This window comes from Tasmannia lanceolata, unplaced genomic scaffold, assembly GCF_043159265.1.
Source record: "Tasmannia lanceolata isolate RefF3 unplaced genomic scaffold, GAP_Taslan_0.1 ptg000026l, whole genome shotgun sequence".
Taxonomy (NCBI): domain Eukaryota; kingdom Viridiplantae; phylum Streptophyta; class Magnoliopsida; order Canellales; family Winteraceae; genus Tasmannia; species Tasmannia lanceolata.
In genome coordinates, this window is record NW_027518703.1 from 2313931 (window position 1) to 2338939 (window position 25009).

General features: G+C 39.2%; 1 protein-coding gene across 2 annotated transcripts; it reads right to left on the minus strand.

The window, feature by feature from the left end:
* Positions 1 to 9044: 9044 nt before the first annotated feature.
* Positions 9045 to 21544, minus strand: LOC143858382 (ankyrin repeat protein SKIP35-like). 2 transcript variants are annotated; one of them, XM_077369019.1, is made up of 6 exons: positions 21222 to 21544; positions 20957 to 21013; positions 19733 to 20875; positions 18357 to 18789; positions 10313 to 10750; positions 9045 to 9677 (listed from the first exon to the last, which is right to left on the minus strand). In XM_077369019.1, the coding sequence occupies exons 3-6, from the start codon at positions 20371 to 20373 to the stop codon at positions 9300 to 9302; spliced, it is 1890 nt and encodes a 629-aa protein (XP_077225134.1). In that variant the 5' UTR covers positions 20374 to 20875; positions 20957 to 21013; positions 21222 to 21544; the 3' UTR covers positions 9045 to 9299. The 2 variants fall into 2 exon arrangements, with proteins under 2 accessions (XP_077225134.1, XP_077225133.1); XM_077369018.1 differs by having other exon boundaries at positions 19733 to 21013.
* Between the last annotated feature and the right edge of the window lie 3465 nt (positions 21545 to 25009).

Below are 25009 nucleotides of genomic sequence, written 5' to 3' on the forward strand. Positions count from 1 at the left end.
TCTTCCCATAGGGTTGATTTGGTTTGCACCCAGTAACCATCAACAAACGAAAATGAAATTTAAATAACCCTTTTTGTAAGGATGAGAGGTCTTTAGGCTGGATTTTTGTCATATTGAAGTTGTGGGGTGATTTTTATTGTTCAGAAGATTTTTCATGATTGAAGATATTTTCTATGTTTTTCTTCGGGTTTCATGTTTGTGTTTTGAATTTTAAATGTGTGATTTGTTTGGCTGATTTTGGAATGACATTTCATTGTGCGCAGGTTGAAATTGGGCAGCTTTTCATGGCAATCTTGATCTCATTCAAATGGGGAGTGATTTTGGGGAATTAATAGCCTCTAACGATCGATTTTGCCAAAAGTGCTTCTTGTAAATTCGTGTTTGGTTCTAGAGCCCGTTTGTGGAAGCTTAAGTACCATTGCAACTTTTTAAATTCTACTTATTTCAGCATGAATGTTAGGCTCATGTAATGCAACATCAATTCCTGAGTTTGATGATCAATTGCTTCGGAGAAGTAGAAGCGAAAACGAATTTGGGAATCACAGTCTCGCAAAGTGTGGAGTTGAAAGGCCCACTGTTTTGTAAATTTATCAACTTGGTGCTTTGTTATGTTATGAGCGCGAGTTGTGAGGAAGAATTCGTCCTGCAGGATTTTTTCAAAGCGTAGCTACCCGGTTTACGTAGCAGTTTGCAACTGGCATTGTGCCACCAGTGCGATTTGTAGAGGAGCCTTGACTAGTGATAATTTTCGAAGGAACCATGAATTTGGTGACCTGGTTGTGAAATTTGTGCGTGCAGATTAGAGGAATTTAAATGAGTCTTGAGTGCTCACTTGGGGAGTTGAAGTCATCGCAAGGTCTACTTAATCTACGGGCTCGTTGGGTCGGTGTAATGGAAGGGGGAGCAAGGAGGAATTTGGTGGAGGGGAAGAACAGAGATTATAGGCCTATTTCACGGGTTAACAGCAAGCGAACTTTGTCTTTGAGCTATTTCAGTATAGAATCCTTCATGGTACTTATCTTTCTCACGGCCTCTTTGCTGATTCTACCTGTTATACTGCCACCATTGCCTCCCCCACCCTTCATGTTGCTTTTGCTCCCTATAGGCATACTTGTTGTGCTTTTGATTTTGGCTTTCATGCCCTCGGATGTCCGAGATATTGCATCATCTTATGTGTAATGGAGATGCAATATCCATTTCCTTTGTCCTCAATACGGAATGTTTTTTTTTTGTTTAGAAAGAGTACAGTACATTGGTTATTGTCTATATTTCCTTTCTTCAGTATGTTCAACTGAGAAACTTGCTTTAATTGCAGCTTAACTTTTTCACAATTTCTCTTATACTCGTTTTGATATCTGAAATGTGGAATGTGATAGTGATATCTGTGGTAATTTTCGTAAAGGATGTGATCATGTTCCTGCAACTAGAAGCACATTTAACTCCTGTAACAAAGTCCAACTTGATTCTTAAATTTTATTGTCCATCTTTCAAATTGAGAAACAAAGTTAAGTTCATTGTGAGTTTTAAATCTGTCATCAATATGGCTTGCTTGCTTCTCTAACTGTAAGCCCGACAGAATATTTGCTGTTTTCATGGTTTTTGCATCCATCCACACTTAAACTGATTGTGCAGAGCTTTTAGAATACACAATAATTTCACGCATGATACCTACGCTAATATGTGTTTTTGGAACTTCTATCCTTCGTTTAAGATCTTACAGCCTCCATGATGTTTATGTTTTGACAAGAATTGCCAATGATAGTTTAGTGACAACAGGTTATCCAGTAGTGAGACTATTCGCACTATGTGGCCGCATTTTATCTACAAAATTGGCTATCGGGTGCATGTCCATTGTAACTCTCTAGGTTGCCCCTTCCACAATCAGAAGAAAATCCTGAAAACGATGTGTCTTTTAATAATAATGGCATCTAGCTTTGGACCATTGTTTCTGACCCTTCTTATCTCACACAGGCAGCCATTTTAAGATCCCATTCTCTGCTTGCCCTTGTAGAGGCATTCTTATCTCACACAGGCAGCCATGTTCAAAATCCCATTCTATTTTAGAGGCATGAATCATATGTTGTAACCATTCTGAGAAGAACCATGAGTAGTAGCTATCGTATGAGGAGGGATCGGGTTTACAAGGAGGATTATTGTTGTTCTGATTAGTGAGGCTTTAAAGAAGGAAAATAGGGGAGGGGGTAAAATTGGTCGAGAGATCCTAAGCATGGAAGGTCACTGACATAATTCGCGGATGATAAATCCTGTTAAGGGTCACCCAAGATAACTAATATGTCGAATAGCTTTGAAATTATCTATTTATTCCCAGAATACTATTCAATGGTCATAGCTTGAGAGATTCTGTCTTTCGCTTAGACTTTCTTGTCTGGATATCCTAGTTTTGCTAGTCTCTCCTGGAGGGTCGCGCTAGATCTAGAAGTTTAGAAGTTTTGGATGCAACTTTGATCCTCTGTTAGAAAAGCTGTTGTACCCGTAAGTTTGAAAATATATAGATGTAACGGTACTAAATCGTTATGGGAGTTATAAAGACAATAGGTGGTAGAAAGGAAGAGAGTAGTTGGTTAGGTTATTTCAATTTCTGTATTTCGAATTGGCTCGAGTATGCCTGGGTCGTTACTTGTTAATACCCTGTAAAGAAGGTTGGGATCCTGGTCCCGAATGCAATCTTAATATTAATAAAATTTGTCATTTAAAAATAAAATAAAATGTTATAACCAAACAATCATTAAGAAAATCAGCTTATAAAGTAGAAGAAAACAAGAATGATGCTCTGGGAGCAAATAGAACAGGAAAACAGAACAGTTACAAGTCAAATAGTGGGACTTCTTTTAAAGAAAATTCGAAAAGCACAAAAACAAAAAAATCAAAGAACAGAAGTGGTGCTTTCTTTAAGGTACAAAACTTGCGTTCAACAGTGAGAACTTGCTGGTTTGTCGAAGTGTCACCTCCTTAGCAAGGAGCAAAGAACCGGAATGAAGTCCATATTGAATCCAACATCTATGCACCAAAATTTTTCTTCTCGCTACTTCGATCGATGAACTACATTGTCCAAGCCCTCCTTTGACGATGCTGTCTGCCACATTGTCCAAGCCCCCCTTTGACGATGCTGTGTGCCAAAACAAAATCTCGACAGAGCTACCTCCAATACCCAACAAACAAACAGCTGCAAAGATATCCCTCACCAATTTTCCAGCCTATGCCACCAATTACTTCCACCATGTCAAAATTTAACGGGTTCCGCTCATAAAATTGGAATTGGAGCACTCATAAGATTTTGTCTAACCTTGGAACCGTTGAATCATTCAAAAAAATAAAAAATAAAATAAAAAATAAAAGTAAAAAAATAAAAAATAAAAAATAAAAATAAAAAAAATCTTGGAACCGTTGAGAGAAAAACCTCAATTTAGTTCAAACTTCAAACACTCCCTCAAGGATCCACCTTGAACACCCATTAATTAACATAGTTAACAAAACATGTGATGGGAAAAACCACCAAGCCATAATGATGTATAAATGCCTCCAACTTAAAAAAAAAAAACAGATGGAAAAAACGAGAATGTCGAAAAATGGTTGGGGAAAGAAATGGGACATTGTTTTGTTAATAAAACATGACATAAAGATCTTGTTTATCAACCGACACTCTTGAGTATCTATGTATGACATCCAATTCTAAAATCTAAAATGATAACTTTTATTCATCCATCCGTCATCATATTTTATAACTAAGATTTTAAGACTTATAAAATTGTTTTGGAGTGTTTAGACGGACAAAGGGGTCTCGCTCTCTACCACTCGGACAAAGAAAGAACCCTATTTTTGTAGTTCCTTTAAAGCAAATGGATCTTATTGGCATATAACAGAATTAGATTATCTATAATCAAACACTAATTCAGATAATCTAGAAATGTCGGTTGCCACAAAAACGGAAATATTTCAGTTTCAAATGAAATTTTCGGTGGCAATCTTGTAAAATCATAGAAATATATGAAAACAAATGCAAATGATAGAATTTTAACATAAAATTTCAGGAAATGCTAGAATAGGCACAAATGCACACTTATAAGCAAGAAAGCCATCCATAATGGTTTACTAACATCAAAAGCCTAGTGACATACACTGTCGCACATGTCTAATAGTTTAGTACATATCACATTTCACAAAAAATTTATATAAATATTTATACATAATATATACATCACATTTCACATGTAATTCATATAAATTTAATTATGTAAAACATAGTAACATAGTATATGCACTTACGATTTGGTTTCAGTATTGTTTTGGTAGGGATGGAAACAAAAACATTTCGGTCCTTTGTATCTGTTTCAGTGGAAATTTAAAACCATGCTCATAATGGGTATGGAAAACCCGCATTGCCCTTTGTTTTAATAAAGTTCATCAGCGAGAAGAGCCTAATTGAAAGGAAATGAGATACATTAAAGGAAAAGAGTAAAAGAGGAGGAAAAATAAATATTGTGGAAGAGATACACATCCACTCTGAAGGCTTTTTCAATTTTGTTTGAAAATTTGAATAAAACAACGTTTAAAAAAAAATAAAAAAATCCAAACTTTTGAATTTCTGTAACATTTTTTTCAATAAAATGTCAATCATACGTTCCCGGAAAAAAAGGAATAAAATTTGATTTTGGAAAAAAATGCAAAATTTTGTTAATATGACTTTGAGCGCATCTAAAGCCCAATCCTCTAGTGTCTGTCTGGAAGCACCAAGGTGTCCAGTAGAGTAGTGGGTAAGTCAAATGGTAGAGTAGTGGGGTAGTAGTTGTGTTTGGTTGTCAATAGAGGGTTAGTAGTTTCCTAGTAGTCTCCTTGTAGAGCAGATGGAGAGAGACATAAGTCCCACAACTCTACTACGAAAAAGCTACCTTTATAAAGGTTTTTTAGTAGTAGAGTTAAGGGGCCTCACCTCAGCAGACAAGGGATTGACATCTAGGGTAGTTGGTAAGGAGTCTCTTGGGGTTTTGGTTCCTCCTGCAACCAAACACCACATGACACCCGACTTTGCTAGTAAACTACTAGTGAACTCCTCCATATTGTACAACCAAATATTCCCCTCTAGGTTTCTCTCTCTGGCGCTAATCCCAGCCCTCAAGCTTCTCTCACCAGAAGGGCCTGTGTTGGTAAGCAAGAAATCCTCTCCAAACCCCACTATCAACACACTTCGAGTGCATGTAAGCTAGTCCAATGTGATCGCTTGATAAGCAAGAAATTTCCCCAAGTATCATTGTGAGCTGCACTAAAACACATGCACCAGGCTTTTCCTTGCTGGATGCCATTAAATATCAAAATGGCAATACCATTAAGAGCACATCTACTAATGCAACGATTGGAAATTGGGGTGGAACAAGCTTCCCATAGCTGCCTTCAACCCGAAATGAACAAAGACAGAGAGAGGATGTCCATCACCAATCTCCCATCCCATTTGCCCAATCACATAAACCATGTTGGATAGAGCATCTTCAAAAGTTAGTGAATTCTATGCGTGGAATTGGAGATGGGAAAATTGCAAGGCTACACTAACCAAAAAAAAATCCAATAATTAGTGAGGAGTGATATCCAGTTATACACCTTTAAGCCCCACTAATGACACCCCATCATCTAGGCTTTCGTTCAGCCACAGTCGAATGTCTCACCATGTTGGATGGGACCCCTCAAAACTGCAGGAGTCTCATAAAACTGATAGTGTAAAATCATAAAATTTACATCTGACCATATTACTGCTCAAGACAAATACCAATATCTAATGATGTGCTTAAATCTTATTAGTTTATTTAGATTGATTGGTAAAATCTTATATCAGTCATCAATTGGAGGAGGAGACAAATTGTTTTTTCACTAAATATGATGAATAGAAGAAACATTGTCTTTAATAAAGCTAAGGCTTTCCTTCAATTTATTCCCCGATTGAAGAAAACCTTATTCAGTCATCGAAGGAGAAAACACTGTTTTATTTCTTTTTCCCTGAAGTAGAAGTTTACTATTATTACATTCTCCAAAAAGAAACAGATAAATATGGAGGATTTCAACATACAAACTCCTAGTCTCCTCACCCATACTACCACCTCCATCTTTATATTAACAAGTTGCAAAAACCAGCTTACCAAGTATGTTACGTGCCTGATTGGCCGTAACACAAATAAACAAAAGAAAAAAGAGGAAAAAGATGGGAAAGAGGTTGATTCGAGGCAAACCGGGACCTCCTAACGGCTCATTTTGAGAGGAGCCATGATTCTCCTAAACAAAGCTTACTTTGCTTTAAAATTCTCCTCTTTTATTATTGATAAACATGCCCTTTAAATTAGAAGGGCTACATCCCACGTAATAGCATGACCCAAAAGATAATTAACAAAGAGAAAAATCAGGAAAAGTGATAACAGGCACAATTCCATATAACAAACACAATTCTAAATGACTCAAATAAAATATTTAAAAGCCTAATACTTAGGAGATTTATTTGGAGAAGATTTCCAGCCGTTTTTTGGAGAATCCGTATTTGGCACGTATCATTCCTTCCCCATTGAAACGACCTTGTCCTCAAGGTTGAATTCCTCACTGGAGAAAATACTTCAATCCATCGGGGTCCCAAATCCTATTGGCCATAGTTGATATTAGCCTTTGATATCCTTCAAAAATAGCGATCGTGATCATTCGGACTCCGCCTTCAAAATCTGATGCGATCCATGTTCGAAAGAAATATGATCTTTCATGGTGTCGCATCGAAACGACAAAATGATCGGATAGTTGAACAAAATAACTATGCTCTTCGGTAATTTCTTCAACTAACCTAGCCTTGTCACCATCAATTCTTTCACTTTTCTCGACCTGAACATTAATATTTTCAAACCCGAGTCATTCTTAATTGAAACTCAATTCAAACAAGATTTAAGTACCCGAGTCATTCTTAACTTGGGATTGGGTGAAGTACCTGGTTGAAGCTAAAGGGGCTATTTGGTTTTCAAATGGAACATGCAGGAATAGCAGAGATTCTGGGATCTCACTCATCCGCTGCTTGGTAGTGGAACGGGATCCCGGTCTTTCTGCAATTTCAAATTGCGATTGCTTGATCGATTTTTTTAAGATTAAGTAATGAGTTTTTTTAAGACTAAGTAATGAGTTTTTTTTGTTTTTGTTTTTAAAGGTTAAAGTCACAAGTTTATAGCGCAATGATAAATTCGCATCCCCTATGGATATTTCGCACCCCATTAAACGAGGATATGTGGCAGACTTTAACGCTTTTTAACATGAGAGGGGTGCGAATTATCCTACAGGGGTGCGAATTTATCATTGCCCAGTTTGAATCATTGATCAAGTCTGCTTGATTGAGCTTCTAAGCATCGCTCATGGATTCTTTCATGACCCGACGACTGAGCAGTATTCTTAGCCTTTGTTAGTATAGTACAAAGTTCAAAGCCCCCCTGTTATTATAGTACAAAGTTCAAAGCCCCCCTTACGTAATGAGGCCCCTAAATGCCCTATTAGTAAGTTGTTTGCTCCTAAATTCACCCACGCTCGCCACAGTACGAGCTGCCCACATTCGCTACCCTTGCACAGTTCAAGCCACTCTATTGCATAGTAACTACCTTATCTATCGTTGTCAAATTAGAATTATTTCTTGGGTCAGCCCAAAGCTAGTTTGTTTTGGAAACTATAAGGTATCGAACATTGGCATCCCTAATCATTTATGGGAAATGATATATTCGCCCACTTTTCTTTCCTGGGCCACTCCTTTCTACCGGTCAAAAACCATCTTCCATGACTCATATAACTCAAATATAGAATTGTTAAGTGGGACCCATTAATGGATGGGCTCCACCGGGATCAAACATTTGTAGGTATCAAATTGATCTAAAATTCATTGGCTTTGGACCATCGACGGTACATAATGAGGTTCATCAATTGATGGGACGGGCTGTACCTAACCCACCTTCATAATGAGGTCCATCAATTGATGGGACGGGCTCTAGCAAACCCACCAGGTGCCAATCTCCCACAAATACGGGTGCAACTTGGGTAGGGCTCAGCCCGGACCCGGGTTCAACCAGATTCTTGCTCGGGTTGGGTTGGCATTTCCTGGGGTTGGGTTGGGAAAATCCAACCCGATTTAATTTTGGGTTGGGTTAGGGTTGAGGCCTTGGTAACCAGACCTGAGCCCGACAATTTTCTTAGGGTTATGTTTTTTTCTTGTATTTTCCTCTTTCGCTGTAGGTTAACCTGAACCTGACTCACCCAATCCGATTTGGAAAAAATGTTAGATGGGTTGGGTTAGGGTTGGGAGATTTAGTGGCAGGTTGGGTTAGTCAGGTTCGGGTTGGATCATTTTAGGGTTGCCGGAATACTATCTCGGGTTGGCCTCAACACCCTATCCAACCTGACCCGAGTTGCACCCCTACCCACAAGGAGTTCTTTCAAGCAGTGAAGATTGTGTCTTGCTCAACCCGAATGATTTTGGCTCGGATTGGGTCGACATTTTCTCTAATTTTATCGTGATTTTCAAAATCTTATGTTCATTTTTTTGTATTTTTAATATTCGCCTTGAGGCTAACCCGAACCCAACCCAACCAGATTTGGAAGAAGCAGGTTAGACGAGCCGGGTTAGGGTTGAGCATCCTTGACCCTGGGTGGGGTTAGGATCAAAGGAATGCTATCTCGGGTTGGGCTATGGTTACATATGCAAACAAAAATTAAAAACAATTTTTTCCTCAACAAGAATGCCAGTCTATTTGATAAAATAATAAACATACCCCTCTTGTTTTGGATCTCTGTTGGCCCCAAAATACATATCATTGGATGTTTGGATTGGCTATAAGTATGATTCATAAGAGATCCAAAGCAAGGCCAATCAAGTGGACGGTTCAGATCAATCATCGGTGGGACCCATTATACCATAGTGACACTTGACAAACCAACTTTTAAAACTATATGTTATACAAAACAAAGATCTATTGATTTTTCTCCTGCTCAAGGACAGAGAGCAATGGATGGCTAATTTTATCTAAGGCATTAAAGAGACCCTAATAGCTTTTTCTCGAATGGTGGATATACCCTCATGTTATATCTTACAATGTTCAACATACCCTCATGTTTTTTTATCTTTTCTTGATCTTACATACAGATCAAATACATAGCATAGGAATAGAACAACACACCATCCCAAAGATTAGCATGATGCACTCCTATTTAAGGAAGAATTAAATCACTTGATAATCACTCACCTTAACCTCTGCAAATCATCATATCATAGAATAATAATCTTAGATTTACGGCTTGCAAGTTGCATTAGACGCATGGACCAAAAATGGCGGAAGGTGGAGCTCCAAAACTGCCAGAAGGTCCCTCCCTTGGCTTGACTCATCAACGGGCCCGTTCCCAAGTCTTTTCGCCGCTTCCACAAGCTGCCCTCTAAGTCTCTGTGACAACAAGCGCCCACCCATTTGTATACACTCCCTGTATAGCGGCAAATAAGCAACGGCGACTCTAAGGGGTGCAGGTAGATCCCTCAGGCATATGGGTGACTCTCCGCGGCCTAGAATTCTCATGAAGTTCACGTAGTGGTCCTGCCCATATCTCAATCCATCTGTAAAAGCTTCTTCTGACCAGTGTTCTCGCAAGAAAGCTCTCAGATCGGTTGCCACGGCCTATAAAAATAAAAACATCAACAGAAATAAAAAAAGATTTTCGTATATCATATAATCAACAAGAATATCTTGAATTAGAGAACCGAAATAAAGAAGAAAAAGAACAGATGGGCGAAGGGGATATTAGGTTAGATGCACGAAACCAAGAAAAATATGTTCAGGATTTAATTTTTTTGACTCGAAAAAATGTATGGGGTGCGACACGAGGACTTCCTAGGAGGTCACCCATCGTACTACTCTCGCCCGAGAAAGCTTAACTTTGGAGTTCTGATGGGATCCAGTCAAGGTTTTAAATCTCGGTTTCGGTACGAAATTTCGGACGAAATCTTGTAAAAATTTTACCGAAATTTCGGGTGAAATTTTGTACTTCACCGAAACGTTTCACCGAAATTTCACCGAAATGAAACGTTTCAGCTGAAATTTCCAAAACGTTTCGGCGAAGTTTGGTACTTTTCCGACTCAATGTGAATTTCGTTTCGTTTTCCACCGAAACCGAAATATTTTGGCCGAAATGAAACGTTTCGGCAGAAATTTAAAACCATGGATCCAGTGCATTTGTGCTCGTATGGTTGCACCCAATATGTTAAGGATTGTGTGGAATCGGACATTAAAAAAGGAGAAAGAAAAGACAATACCTCATCATCCGACCTAGCAATGCTATCTGCAATGGCATACGTGGCAGCAGGGTCCCCGAGAAAGTCCGAGCGGAGAAGAAAGGCAACACCATCGAGGGACCCGCCACTTCGTTCCCCAGCAGCTTTAAGGATCTCAATGCTAAGGGCTGCGAGGACATGTTGGGGCACGTGGGGGAGAAGGTAGGCGGCTATTCCGACCTGACTACTGGAGGTGGCGGCTGTTAGGGCGAGGCATAGCTCCATATCTCGGCACCCTCTTTGGACGAACCATTGGACAACCTGCATGCATCCCCTCTCGGCCGCTCTCATTAAAGGGCCCAAGAAGGCGATGGCATTACCTTCCTCAACCAGACACTCCATTGTGCCAATTTTGCAGTAGTGGGAAGCGAAACCCAGAGCGAGATCAACGTCCACGTCTAAGCTGTTCCTTTGAGCAATCTGAATAGAGCATCCAAGCACTTGAATTAATAAGGCAAGTCAGAAGAAGAATTTGTTTGATAGTTCCACCAATGTGTTTGAAGTTTGGATATACTTCAAAATGGTATGTCAAGAAAAATGCAGACCTTTCTTTTCTACTTGTTTATGAATGTTTTGAATAACAATATCGAAGATTTTATGCCAGCAAAATCAGGGATTGTAGAATGACCTTTCCCAGAAGTGGCAAGCAGGAAGCGATGGGCAGAAACATAAAGTAGAAAATTAAAAATAGTGAGAACGCTGTTAAAGTATAAAAGATAAATAACGCCTTTCTCCAACAGCTTAAGCTTTTGGAGAAGTTGGTAAGTTAACATGGTATCAGAGCCAAAGGTCTCGAGTTCAAACCTCCCGGATAGCGAAAATCCACATGCAATGGTCGGCCCTAAGTTGGGACCACATGTGCCACGTGTTTGCCAAGTGGGCCACACGTGCGGGGGAGTGTTAAAGTATAAAAGATAAATAACGCCTTTCTCCAACAGCTTAAGCTTTTGGAGAAGTTGGTAAGTTAACAAACGCAAAGTGGGAGCACGCCATAAGTACAAGATTCGTGCAAAAATAAGCAATGACTGTGAAGCAGTTCCCACTTTGACAATGTCACATGCTTCTGCAAAGTGGCGGAAATGGAATGAAAATTTCTGCGATGACATTTTTTTTAGAACAGTAATTTCTATTGAATCTAAAGATAAGATACAGTCAGTGGACGAGATGTCCTAAAAAACTACAAATAGCAAGATGAAGAAAGTATCCCTGGCACACATCCACACAAGCACATATACTTCTATCACCCAAAGAGAAACAGTGAGTTCATGTCTGAAATTTCTTAGATATGACAAGGAGTAGAGTCTTTTGTTTATCTTAAATTCCAAGAACAGGAAGAAAAGGAATAAAAATAACAGATCAATCAAGAAGATGTAGCTTAACTGCATGTCTATAAAAGAAGATGATTTTGGCATGCTTTCCATTTTCATTGCCTACAATAAAAGTACAAAACCAAATATAATGCTGATGTTATATTCAAACCATTCAAGTTCAGCACAACAGTTTAGTAGTTTACCATTTGGCTTTGCATGTTCGGAACATTTGCAATATGTATGCTTTGACAGTGCCATTGAAAAAAAATGTATGCGCCGACAGTATGTCATATCTTACGGATGGTACTGTATCCGTAAGAAGTGCTGATTCTAAATTTATAGCAAGATATGAGTGGGACGCTAATGCAGAAAATCCATTACACACTAATGGTACAGTGAATCGTAAGTGACAACGTTTGATTATCGGAAGACACAAGAATGAGAGGATGAACACAGAACAATGAGAACATGGCATTGGGAACCCCAACGTGCAAGGCATGGCATAGCTTGGCAAGATTAATATTCCTTAGTCTTCTTATGAGGGATGATGATCCCATCACTCTGGTTGGAGTGTGGAAAGGTCCAATTCACCAGTATCAAAGCTTTTTGTTGCATGGCATAGCTTGGCAAGATTAATATTCCTGACACAGTGAAAGAAAAGAGGGTTTCATAGATAAGCTAATATTTGCATGGTGTCCAAAGAAGAAGAGGATTCAAACAATTACTTCCTCATTGCAAAGTGATCCAAAATGTTTGATGCATTAATATACATTCGTCTTACGGATCCTCGTATTTTCATTCAAGAGATGCATGTAGGCTTTTGGTGGAAGGAGATTCATCCAACACAATAAAATGGGGCATCCAAATCATAGCTTGAGTCCTTGGAAGCTTGTGTATATTGTTAAAGTATAAAAGATTAAATACTGCCCTTCTCCAACAGCTTAAGCTTCTGGAGAATTCGGTAAGTTTCTAACATGGCATCGGAGCCAAAGGTCTCGAGTTCAAACCTCCCCGATGTCAAAAAAAAAAAAAAAATCCACATGCAATGATCGGTCCAAGGTGGGATCACATGTGCCATGTGTTTGCAAAGTGGGCCACAAGTGAGGGGGAGTGTTTAAGTATAAAAGATTAAATACTGCCCTTCTCCAACAGCTTAAGCTTGTGGAGAATTCGGTAAGTTTCTAACACATGATTAATGAAATTAAAGTAATTAGTAGAGGATTGCTCTTCTTCTGTTAATATTGGGAGAGACTAATGAGTTAGCAGTCAGGCTTGAGAGAGAAGCTGAATAGACCAGAATTGTGTATTAGCCCTATTATAATATTCTATTCTTCTAATATATTTCTCTGTAACTGTCTCAAAAGAAAGGCATCAAGTAAGAATTCTACCATGATCCCATCAATTATGGGCAGCCTGAAATTCAGCTTCACAATCAGTTTTGGTAAAAGCTTAAAATTTTCTTCTTAATAGTTTCTTTCTTGTCCAGAGCATCTAACTATTTCTTAGTATTTTCGTTCTCGTCCGCAGCATCTAACTCTAGCAAAAAATTCCACCCCCAACAATAGATAATATCCACCAAGACTCAATCTCACTGGTAAAGTCTACTGATATCTCATTCCTTTCTATATTCCAAAAGAAGTTGGCCTTCTTTCCTCTATATTATCATGACATGGCAGATATCTACAAGATCAGCAGCACCTGCTGTTTGGGCATGCATGTTTTTTTAGCAAGATAACAAGATTCATTGCTCAAAAGAAACAATACAAAAGAGAGCAGGACGAGAAGTCCCGTCGAAAACACAAAACCCCATGCAGACCATGGGAAAATGCCACAAATCAGTACTAGAGCATGATGATTAACACTGTCTTTTCTCAATTTGCTCGCCATCTCATTCGTTGATGGCGATTGACGAGAAAGCAAAGGATTGATTAATAAGCAAAAGTCCACGACTTAAGAAATGAAGTGCATCAGACTCTATGGACCCATTGACTTTCCTGGGGCCCACAAAATAGTGCACATCGAGTCATCTTCAACCTCCAAAGTCCCGGAAGAAGAACTCCTAAAGATACACAAACTGGTAAGGGCTTCTGCCCCAATCAAAATGAGAAGATAGGGCGAAAGGGGATCACTCGACCTCCTTCCAAATCCCATCCGATCTTGGATGTAGTCAATGAAGTGTCAATTCAAGTGATCGTATGTTTTTTCCTAGTCAATCTTGCAAATCGGTGTTCATAGACTCCTCTAACGCTTTCTCTTGGGTGAATGGAAGGGCAATCTCTGGACCCTCCCCACCACACCCCACCCCCATTGTAATGGTTTTTCCTTCTTCATTTTTTTTTGTGAATGGTAGCTTCTTTTATTAAAAAGAAAAGAGAAAGACCAAGATGGTCACAAGTCATAACAGAAAACAGTAATCGGAGAAAAACAACTAAATGACATCTCAAAATAGAATGGAAGGAAACGAGAAAGGACTTGAGGGGGAAGGAAATCAAACAATTTCAAAGATTCATTAGACACCCCCTCCATCGCTAGCCTATCAGTCACCACGTTAGCTGATCTCATGACGTGCTGGAAGACAATAGAAGAGGGTCCCACCCAATCTTGAATTTCATCAAAAAGACGATCAAATCTCTCTGGGTGGGGGTGGAAACCTCTGAGCCATCGGATCACATTGAGGGAGTCCCCTTCTACCAACACTTTGTCAAGGCTCTCTTTATCTAGTAGCTTTATCCCCTGATGGACAGCACACACCTCAGCCTCGCTGACATCTTTAACCCCAATGGGGCCCACAAACGCGAGCACCTTCCCCAACTCATTTCTCAATACGCCCCCAACACCCGCAGGAACTGTAATGCTAGATCCATCAAAGTTGAGTTTCAAAAAACAAGTGGCAGGAGGCTCCCACACGCAGGACTTGGGTTTCCCATGCGAGATCCATTGTAAATTGTAATGCTTTCTCCTTCTTGATATTATTTTCTTCTATTTTCAAAAAAAAAAAAACATGCAAATAAGGCTTGGGTTACCATCTCTTTCTTGAGCCAAAGCACCCATTGGCTATGAGAACACCATCCAGGATTTGGTTGCATACAATGAAAGCACCTTGGGATGTGGATATGACATCTCCAATCACGCCCTTTGAGTCTCCTTGCACGGACTTTTTCAACGATTTTTGTATAAGCAATGAAGTAGACTAATTGGGTTGAAGAATTGAAGCCACTCAACTGGGAGCAGAGTGATGAAGAAGGTGTTGACATCGTTGTTTATACGACCACGAAGGTGAAATTCTCAAAAAAGCTTTATAATATCTGATTTGTTAATAGGCCAAAACTCATGATAGATCATAGGAAACACCCCCCCCCAACCTGGGAGCTTTGTGTCCCTTCATGCTAAAGATTGCTTTTTGAAACTCTTCCTCTTTGAAAGTTATTTCCAACAACTCACGCTTTTCACCACGGAGGGATTTGAAAGAGATGACATCTAGCTTAGGACACCATTGGACCTCTTTTCAAGATAGATAACCCCCACAATGCATGTTTCTTTCTTTTTTACTTTTGAATTGGTGAAATTTTATTAAAAGAAAGGGCAAACCCAAGCGACCAAGATGGTCAAAACAACAACAAGAACGATAAAAGAAAGAGGAAGAACAATTAACAAGAACCCTCGAGGGGGAAAAAATGAACAAGGATAAAACTCCCTCGAGGGGGCAAAAAATTGAACAACTCCAGCCTTTCCCTAGCTACCCAGCCCTGGCCAACCTATCCGCCTTCGCATTTGCCCCTCTTCTAATGGGCTGGAAGATGACACATGAACCACTCGATCCTGAGTCTCGTCAATCCAATGTGCGAATCTCCGTGGGTGGGAGAGACTTTCCTACAACCATATGACCACATTTAGGGAGTCCACTTTTACCACCAGACTGTCTAAGGAGTTTTTGTCTATAAGCCCGAACCACTACAGGACCGCTCTAATCTCTGCTTGGTTCGAATCTGCCGATCCAATGGGGTCTGAGAATGCCCATGCAGTCCCTCCCTGATCGTCTCTTAGGAGGCCTCTTATTCTAGCTGGGTAGGGGTTGGTGATGTTTGACCCATCAAAAATCAATTTTAGCTTTCCGGGCTCTGGTGGAGCCCATGCACTTGCAGGGATCATAGATGATTCCCCACAATGCGGTTTTCTATCTAGTCTTTATCCTCAATGAGAGCTCATCTTCACGAATACATGAGATGGGGTTTTTACACCACCTAACATTAGCAATCTGATTAAAGAAATTCATGTCTGATCCCCCTCTTTGAGAGCCAAGTAGAATGGGATTTTTGGCGCGAACTGATTTCTTCTCGCCTCATGTATGAGATGTGGATATGGATCCAGGGGGGAGAAGTTAAAAATATTAGTGGCACGATGGAAGATCACAAGAAGGCACGTGGTAAGTATAGGTGTGTAGTCTCATGTCAGATGGATGGACAAATGAGAAAAAAAGATTTTTTTTTAAAATTTTCTTGTTAAAAGTCCGGTAAGGATATGATTTTTAAAATATGCAGATGTTATTGGTTCTATCAAGGACGGAAATTTGATGTTTTGTCTTATTGATGATTTTATTGAGGAGATTGGAGAGGATAAAGTGATGCAGGTTATCACTAATAACCACTCTAGCTACGTGAGTGCGGGAAAGAAGTTAATGGAGGAGAGGGAAAGATTATATTAGACTCCCCGTGCTGCTCATTGCATTGACTAAGCTTAAGGTGCATGTTGAGACCAATGAGAAGGCAAGGCAAGCAACAAAGTATATAAGGCATGCAGACATGGGTTCTTAGATTGATGATAACCCATACAAAGAACCGCGAGCTTCTCTGTTCCGCAATCAATAAAATTTCCACTACTTATCTAACACTACAGAGCTTATATAAGCAGAAGCAGCCTCTAATATCATTATTTTCCTCTGAGGCTTAAACCACCAGTCCCTATGCCAAGAAAGTTGATGGGGTGAAGGTATGTGAAGATTATTTGACGCTAGCTTTTGGCCACATGTAGCCTACTGCATTAAGACTGCAGTGCCATTAGTTTGTGTTCTTAGAGAGGTAGATTCAAGGGAGAGGCCAGCTATGTGATTTCTTTACGAGTTGATGGATTCAAATTAAGTTTAATTATGAGGGAAGCAAAAGAAACTATCTTCCTATTTAGTGCAAGATAGATGAGAGATGGGCAGATAAGTTGCATCGTCCCCTATACATAGTTTGGTATTTCTCATACAGAGAAGCCAAGGACAGGGCTGGTCATTCTTCAATGGTGCTGGGCAGCAGATTCTTTATTCTTGACTTCTTCTAATCTCTTCCGGTCGTAGCAAATTCCAGGTTTTCTCTTTCTTGGATTTTTGCTATTGCAATTTATTTCTCTTTCTAAAACACAAGCCATCCTTTTCACCACCCAAAGACGTTGCCAAGATATGCCAAACCCAAATAATGCATTGGAAAATGTGGTGACAACAAGCTAAAGCATATTCAATGACAAGTCCATGCCCTGCCACCCCATGCAAGCATGACTGGAAATCCATCTAAATTAAGCCACTCCATCATCTGCATCTAGAGCTTCAATCAATCCCTAGAAATTCCAACTTGATGACACAATAATCAATAAATGTGCTGCAACTGTTAAAAACCCTACCAATGCATCGTTATATATGCTCCGACATTTTAAAAAATGCACCAAAGTTTTAATTTACCTCCGGCATGATTTTGACATCTTTGAGTTGAAAAAGCTTCATTATTCAATAGGGGAAAAAGATAAACCATCAATATTCTAAGTTACAAACTTATGGCAATTCTAACAAACTTGGAGACTGACACATTTGATTAACAAGCAACGCTACATCCTATCAAGGTTTAAAATTTTGATTTCGGTACCAGTTTCGGACTTCCGAAAAACCGAAATTTCGACCGAAATTTGGCACTCTCGTTTGAAATTCTGGACAGAAATTTCGGACCGAAATTCCGAAATTTCAGCCGAAATTTTGTAACGCTTTTTAAAATAAAAAATAAAAAATGCATTTTCCCGAAATTTCGGCCAAAATTTGGTAAATGGCGAAATTTCTAATTTCGCCAAATACCGGTTTCGGTCCCCACCGAAATCGAAATTTAAAACCATGCATCCTATAAACAACCTGTAGTCAACAAGCAATGCTACATCATATCAACATTAGTAAAAAAAAACCATCAATTTATAGACATCATCAAACCCAAGGCACAAATACCAAATGTTTCTTCGCACAATATATAAAGTGATAAAGCTGAGAAAGAAAATGATATCCTTCAAAAAACCTAAAGTCTCTGCAGAATTCATTAATATTAATAAAGACAATAATACTAGAAAAAAAATTTAGATAAATGTGGGACAAATAAATCTCGGGCATAAAACTGGAACAAAACTCAGTGGAACTTTCACTCAATTAAAATCCATAGACAAGAACCTCTTCAAAGTTTGCTGAGTAATAAAAATTAGGGCGATGATATTTTCACCCCCCCCTGCAGTAGGCATTCGCCCCCCTTTTAAAGTTGCTCACTGTTCCGTTATAAGGGGGGCGAATGCGGGGGTGAAAATATCATCTCCCTAAAAATTATCACGTGATAAGTATGCAGACAAGAACATCTTCAAAGTTTGCTTAGTAACAAAAATTACCATGTGATAAGTATGAATAATTAATTAAGCAGTTAAACACACATTACCTGCAATAAGATGCGTACAAGCTCAGTGCTTCCAAATCGTGAAGCTTCAAGAAAGCATTGATTGACGTTGTCTGCACCTCCCTCTACCAACATTCCCAACAACCCTTGAATTGCAGTTGCCGAGATTCCAGATGCCCAACCAGGATCAAAAGAGCTAGAAAAAAGAGTTAGAGGGAAACATGCCGCATCAAAAGCCTCTGTGAAGTCCTTTCCTGTAAGTTGATTGCCAGCAAGATCCAGAAATATCTTGAATGCAGACAACTGGAGTTGTATCTCGACAGCGGAGCTGTGACTCACTCTGTCCCTATTTCCCTGGCAACGCGAGTGGAATCCGATGCATTTCAAAGCCCATTCTGTGAATTTCTGAACCTTGGCACCAGCCTCCGCTTTCAAAACCTCGTCTCCATTACATTCTTGGAGACGCTCGTGTAATCTGATAAAGAAGCAATGAGAAAAACAAACAAATTCATTCATTCATCCCATAGACATGGTTTTAAATTTCGGCCGAAATACCGAAATTTTGGATTTCGGCCAGGACCGACACCGAAATTTTAAAAATTTTGACCGAAATTTCAGTTTTGGCAGTGACTGAAACTGACACTGAAACCGACATTTAAAACCTTGCCCATAGAACAGATATACACCCAACTGTAGGAACAGAAACAATGCATCACGGAAAGGTCAAGACAATACTGCTAGTTTGAGTTTCCATAGTGTAGAATAAATTCTATCATTTTTTAGATTTTCTAATAGCTTCCCATGAAATCTTATGTCAGAAATAGAAACCATTTGATATTACAATTCATCAACGAAGAGGATTTGATGATGATGATGATGATGATGATGATGATAATAATAATAATGATAATGATAATAATAATAATAATAATAATAAATCATTTCATCCTTTTGTCAGAACCTTAGGTCGTTCTTGAAAAAAGACAGCGAAAAAATTTATCCCTAGAGTCGAAACTAAGATGGCCCTTAACATGATTAAAGCCAAACCATTTGTAAACCGCAATCGATTCCATTGAAGTTGGTTTATACATTCCTATTAGTCTCGACTCTACGGATTATTTTTTCGCTGTCTTTTTTCGAGAACCACCTAAATTATATCATTTTTCAAAGAAGCAATGAGAAAAACAAACCAATTCATCCATTCATTCCATAAAACAGATATATACCCAACTGTAAGAAGAGAAACAAAGCATCCCAGAAAGGTCAAGAATGTAATTCTACTTAGAGTTTCCAAAATGTAGAATAAATTCTATCATTTTTCCAGATTTTCTACTAGCATGACATGAAATCTTATGTCAGAAACAGAAACCATTCGATTTTACAATTCATCAACAAAGAGGAGTTCTAACAGTTCATACCTTTGGGCCATAACAGTTACTGTATCCGCTAAGCTCATTGTCCTGCTCTGACAGGCAGAAACACATGAAGCAAGAAACGACGTTCTCAGAGCCGCCCTTGTGAAGTCATAGGCGCCATTTGAAATGATAGTCTTGATCAACCAAGTAATTCCAAGTAGTTCTTGCTGTGTGCTTAAGAACCAAATAGAATCCAAAGATATACACAATGCATCATTGAGGGTTTGTGGATCTGCCAACATAATCAAACTCTCCGCAAGCTCCCAATCATGTGAACTCACAGCGCCCTGAAACATTCGGCCCAACTCAATCCGATCGTGTCTACTGAGCTTTCTGTCTTGCCCATTTTTACCCTTTTTAAGGAGCTCGAGCTCCTCCACCGCCATTCGTGTTTTGAGTTTATTGGCAGTACAACTACAAGTTCCATCAAATCCAGGGTCTTTGCTCAAAAGAGGAGCTTCCCTTGAGAAAACCACAGTGCTCCCCTCGCCTTTCTCCAATGCGAAAGTGTTCCCTTCATTTTTCAGACTTTCAATTCCACTCTCATCGGTATCCATTTCCAAACACAAGTGATCTTCGGAAGGGCTCTCATTTACCATCTGTAGAACATCACTTTCCCCAACCAACACCGTTTCGTCTTCCATTTCCAAAGTCTCAACCACCAATTAATATCTAGGGTTAGGGTTTGCCCCCAAAAGCTAACCTTTGAATCAACACAATTGCTTGATTTCTCCAAATAGAACCTGGTTCCTCATTATCAAATGCAAACCTTGGGAATTACCACAATTGCTCGATTTCCCTAAATAACACCCAGGTCCTCATCATCAAATGCAAAGTCTAGGGTTTGTCTAGAGTTTGTGCCAAAACCTAACCTCTGAATCAATACAACTGCTTGATTTCCCCAAATAGCACCTGGGTCCTCATTATCAAACCCAAAATCTAGGGTTTGTGTAGAGTTTGTACCAAAACCTAATCTTTGAATCAACACAATTGCTTGATTTCACCAAATAGCAACTGGGTCCTCATTATCAAATGCAAAATCTGAGCTTTGAGAAAACAGATGGAAAAAATCCCTCTCACGAATATTGACTCTGGCAAACAGAAAGCTTAATGCAAAAAGCCCTAAACGCAGATTCCCTCAATTCTCTTCACCCATCAAAGAAAAAAAAACAATCAGAGATTCTAATCTCCCCAAACAACCCAAAATACCAATATAATCCAACTTACAGTCCGTACTGGAAAAACCCTAGAGAACCCACAGTGATCAAATCCAGCAGAACATGCCTGAAAACCAGAGTTTCAACACCAACCCAAAACACCCAATTAGATTTCATCACAATTGAGAACAAAAAAAGGCAGAAATATAAAAATGAAAAATGAAGATTCCCAAAAAAAAATGGCTTATTTAAATTGAAAGAAGCAAAAGCAAAAACTGACAGGCAAAAAAGAGAGAAAAGAGTTTTGTTTTTTTCAAGGAAAAAGCAAAACTAACCTGATTGATTGGGGAGAGAAGAGAAACCAACCCAGATGGTCAGAAGCCCTGAGAAATGAAATGGGTTTGGGTTTTCATCCTTGTTCTCAGAGAAAGAGAAAATATTTACAAAAAACCAGTGTCATGAAAATGAGGGTCACTAGGCCACAACACACAGACACCACCAAAGGCTTTTTCTTTGGTGGGTCCCACTCCTCCTTTAGGTTGAAAGATGATACCCCACCATAATGATTACAATCCTCTCTCTCTCTCTCTCTCTCTCTCTCTCTCTCTCCAGTCTCCACTTTTTTCTCCCTCCACATTCAGTCCTCCTTGCAAGGCTCAAACCTAGGGAACAACTTCACCCTACTACCTATATTTAAACCAAAGAGAATCCTCTCTTGTTTGCAAAAGATTTTCTTCATCAATCTCCTATACAGAAAAAATAAATTTTCACCCCCCCTTTTCCACGATTTGCACCCCCTCTTATTTGTTTTTTCCTGAAATTGTTTCATTTCCACTATTTTCTAATTTTCTCTCTCCAGAAAAGACAAACAAAGGGAGTGAAAATGCATAGAAAGATGTGGAAATGCCATTTTCCTACATGAGGGAATGATAATTTATCATATATGTGAAAATTGATATTTCCACCCCCTTATATTTTTACCCCTTTTTTGTCTTTTCCTACCAATGACTCCATTTCTTCCCCCCTTCTGTTTGTTATTTTATTAAGAACAGTCATTTGCATGAGACAAAAATTATGAAAATGCGAAAGAGGGTGAAAATACCATTCCCATGTCTTGATAGATAGATGTACAAAGTAAAATATAAACTTGTAATAAAACAAAGTGACCCCGCATTGAAATTTAGTAAATCATTGTAAAATATAAACTTTGTAATGAATTAAAGTAAATTCTCTTTTGCCAAGCTTTTGTTTGGCATCTTGTTTTGGTCTTATTATGATCCGTATGTGGTTCGTATGTTGTTTGTTCCTTCTGTTCCCGTTGCAGCTGTATCTGGTGGTGTTTTTTATTCTGTTGTTCTGTTTTCTTCCATTGTTGCTCCCGTGTTTTTTGTGGTTTCTTCAAATCTTTCTGTCGTTTGTCGTTACTCCTGAGGTTTCTTCCTCTCCCTCAAGCAAATGAAGGGAGGCATTACGGGCCGACTACAAGACTACGACTACAAGAAGCAAAGCTTTGTAGACTCGACAAGTCGCTTATAGAATGCCGACTACTAAGTGAAGTTCAGTAAGGGGGAAGCGAAGCTTCGCGAGCTTTATAAGGCCGACCACTACACAAGCTGCTGGCGGTAATCGGTTTGAAAGCTTCAAGCTTCCCTTCATTCGCTTCGAGGGAGCCGCACAGCACATAGCTGGAGTCATCTATGACCGCAAAGCGGCAGCTGTCATCGCATTGTAAGGATTGAAGGGACCTGATTGCCACCGTACACTGCACCTGAGTGTCCAAAGTAATGAAAAGGGGGGCATTTATCATTTCCCTTGAAATATTATTATTGTAAACGGAAGTGATAAATTTGCCACCTTTCTTCCCCAGGCACCCCCTCTAGGGAATTTATGGATTTTTCTTACACTACAAGGGGGTGGTGACCGAGGGAAGAAATGGGGCAAATATATCATTTCTCAATTGTAAAATGAGGAATGCTAAAGTAAGGGGCGCCCTTGCAAAAATCTGATGAAAGGGTGCCCCCATTGGTTGCACGCCCTTTCACCAGATTTTTGCAAGGGCACCCCTTACTTTAGCATTCCTCAAAATATAAACTTTTAATATCATCATATTTTCATCAAGTGACATAACACGTACATGCATTTTAAATGCACTTTTACGACGATTGCAACCAATGGGGGCTCCCTTTCACCAGACTTTTGCAAGGACGCTCCTTACTCTAGCATTCCTCAAAGTATAAACTTCTAATATTATCATATTTTCATCGAATGACACAACACGTACATCCATTGTCACATTGGGCATGTCCTACTAGTGTCTAGCACACAAGAAGCTTGAACATGCGCATGGTGAGAAAGAGACGCGCATGTTCCTAGCACGTGAAGATGCTAATATGCCTTTATTTCCAATTGTTGAGAAGGAATGAATGCTTTCTCGCCACTGAATTTTGCATGCATAGGTATACACCTGCTCTGACATAGCTCTCTGAGAAGTGGCTGGGGGCCCACATCCTTTATGTATTTTGTTCTTGTGGGCCCTACTGTGACCTTTGCCCTTTGTGGGTTTGCATTTTGCAATAGGAATTGGTGAAATGATATATTTGCTCCCTTTTCTTCCCTGGGCCACCCCTTTGTAGTGTAGAGGGAGCAATCATAAATAAACTAGGGAGGGGTGCCCTGGGAAGAAAAGGGGGTGAATATTATACATCCCATGAATCGCAAGTCTTATTTGTGAGTTGTGAGTTGTGGCCAACCAAATCGAATGGTTGTGGTTAATAGTCACGAGGTGATGTGCAATGTACTCTAGGATATTTGTATCTTTGAGGAGGATTTGTACTTTTCATAAGAGAAAAGTACAGTGTGGCCCACCTATTTGAGTGATCTAAGTACAGTGTGGCCCACCTATTTGAATGATCTAAGTCATTCTTCAGTCGGTCTCCATTGTAGATAGACAGTGCCTGAAAAATATTGTCCATGGGATGATTGATGATTCTAAGTCTCAGGTACATTTGGAGCAAAAATGTGATGGTACCGATTTAAGGGTTAGGATCATTTTATGGAGAAGATTTTTGCCGATCTAGAACAATCACCAGCAAATGAATGATTTAGATCATCCAAATAGGTGAGCCCCACTATACTTTTTGAGCACTGCTAGGAAAACGGGATCCCGTCAGGTGAGAAAACAGTGGCATCAACCATTAAAGCCACGCCCACTAAAACACAAAGAAAGAGCTCAAATCACAATAAAAGCATTAAATACAAACGTTGAAAAGGGTCAAATCAACGGTGATGACACTCCCGTTTTTATTTTCCGAACGGAATCACGTTTTCAAAGTGTTTTCCATACTTTTTTGTTCATACGGTTTCATGGAAATACATGACTAACGTATCATACAAAATCTCTATGATATATTGATATCAATGTACGGAAAGTTAAATTATTTTCCTTAAAATATCAGCCTGAGCTCTTTCCAAAAGAGAAAAAGAGGGAAAAAGTGTCATAAGGGACCCACTTGTATTTTCATTGGTCCCAACAATTTGCACCAATGTGATATGGGCAAATTGCAATTTCTAAGATGACTTTCCAAACAATTGCTTACTATCTAAGGCTCTGTTCACTTCTTTTCCTCGGAAAGGAAAGGAAAGGATTTCGTTTTCCTTTCCTTTCCAGGTGACATGGGAGAAAGAAAAAGAATCCAGGGAAATTGTCAAGGAAAATGTTTCGTTTTCCTTGGAAAGCCCATTTCCGATATATTTAATCGGAAACCAAATCTCGAGTAATAGAGAAAAAGTCAATTTCCACGTCATTTCAGCTTTTAAATAAGAAATTCCACATCTGATAATATTTTTCCGTGGAAAAGAAGTGAACATATAAATTCTGTCTTGTCAAGGTCTTGTTAGAGAAAAAAAAGACTGCTTTCCAGGGAAAACATCACCAGGGAAAAGAAGTGAACAGAGCCTAAGAGTAGGGGTTTCTGATATGATGGATGGGCATATTTTTTTCGAGGAAAAGTATAAGCTAAGAAAAAGTAAATCCACACCATTCATTTGTTAGCCCTTGCCATGCATCAAAGTCCATTTTCATCCTACGATTCTAACCCTCCAATTTTTTGGTCACGAATACAAA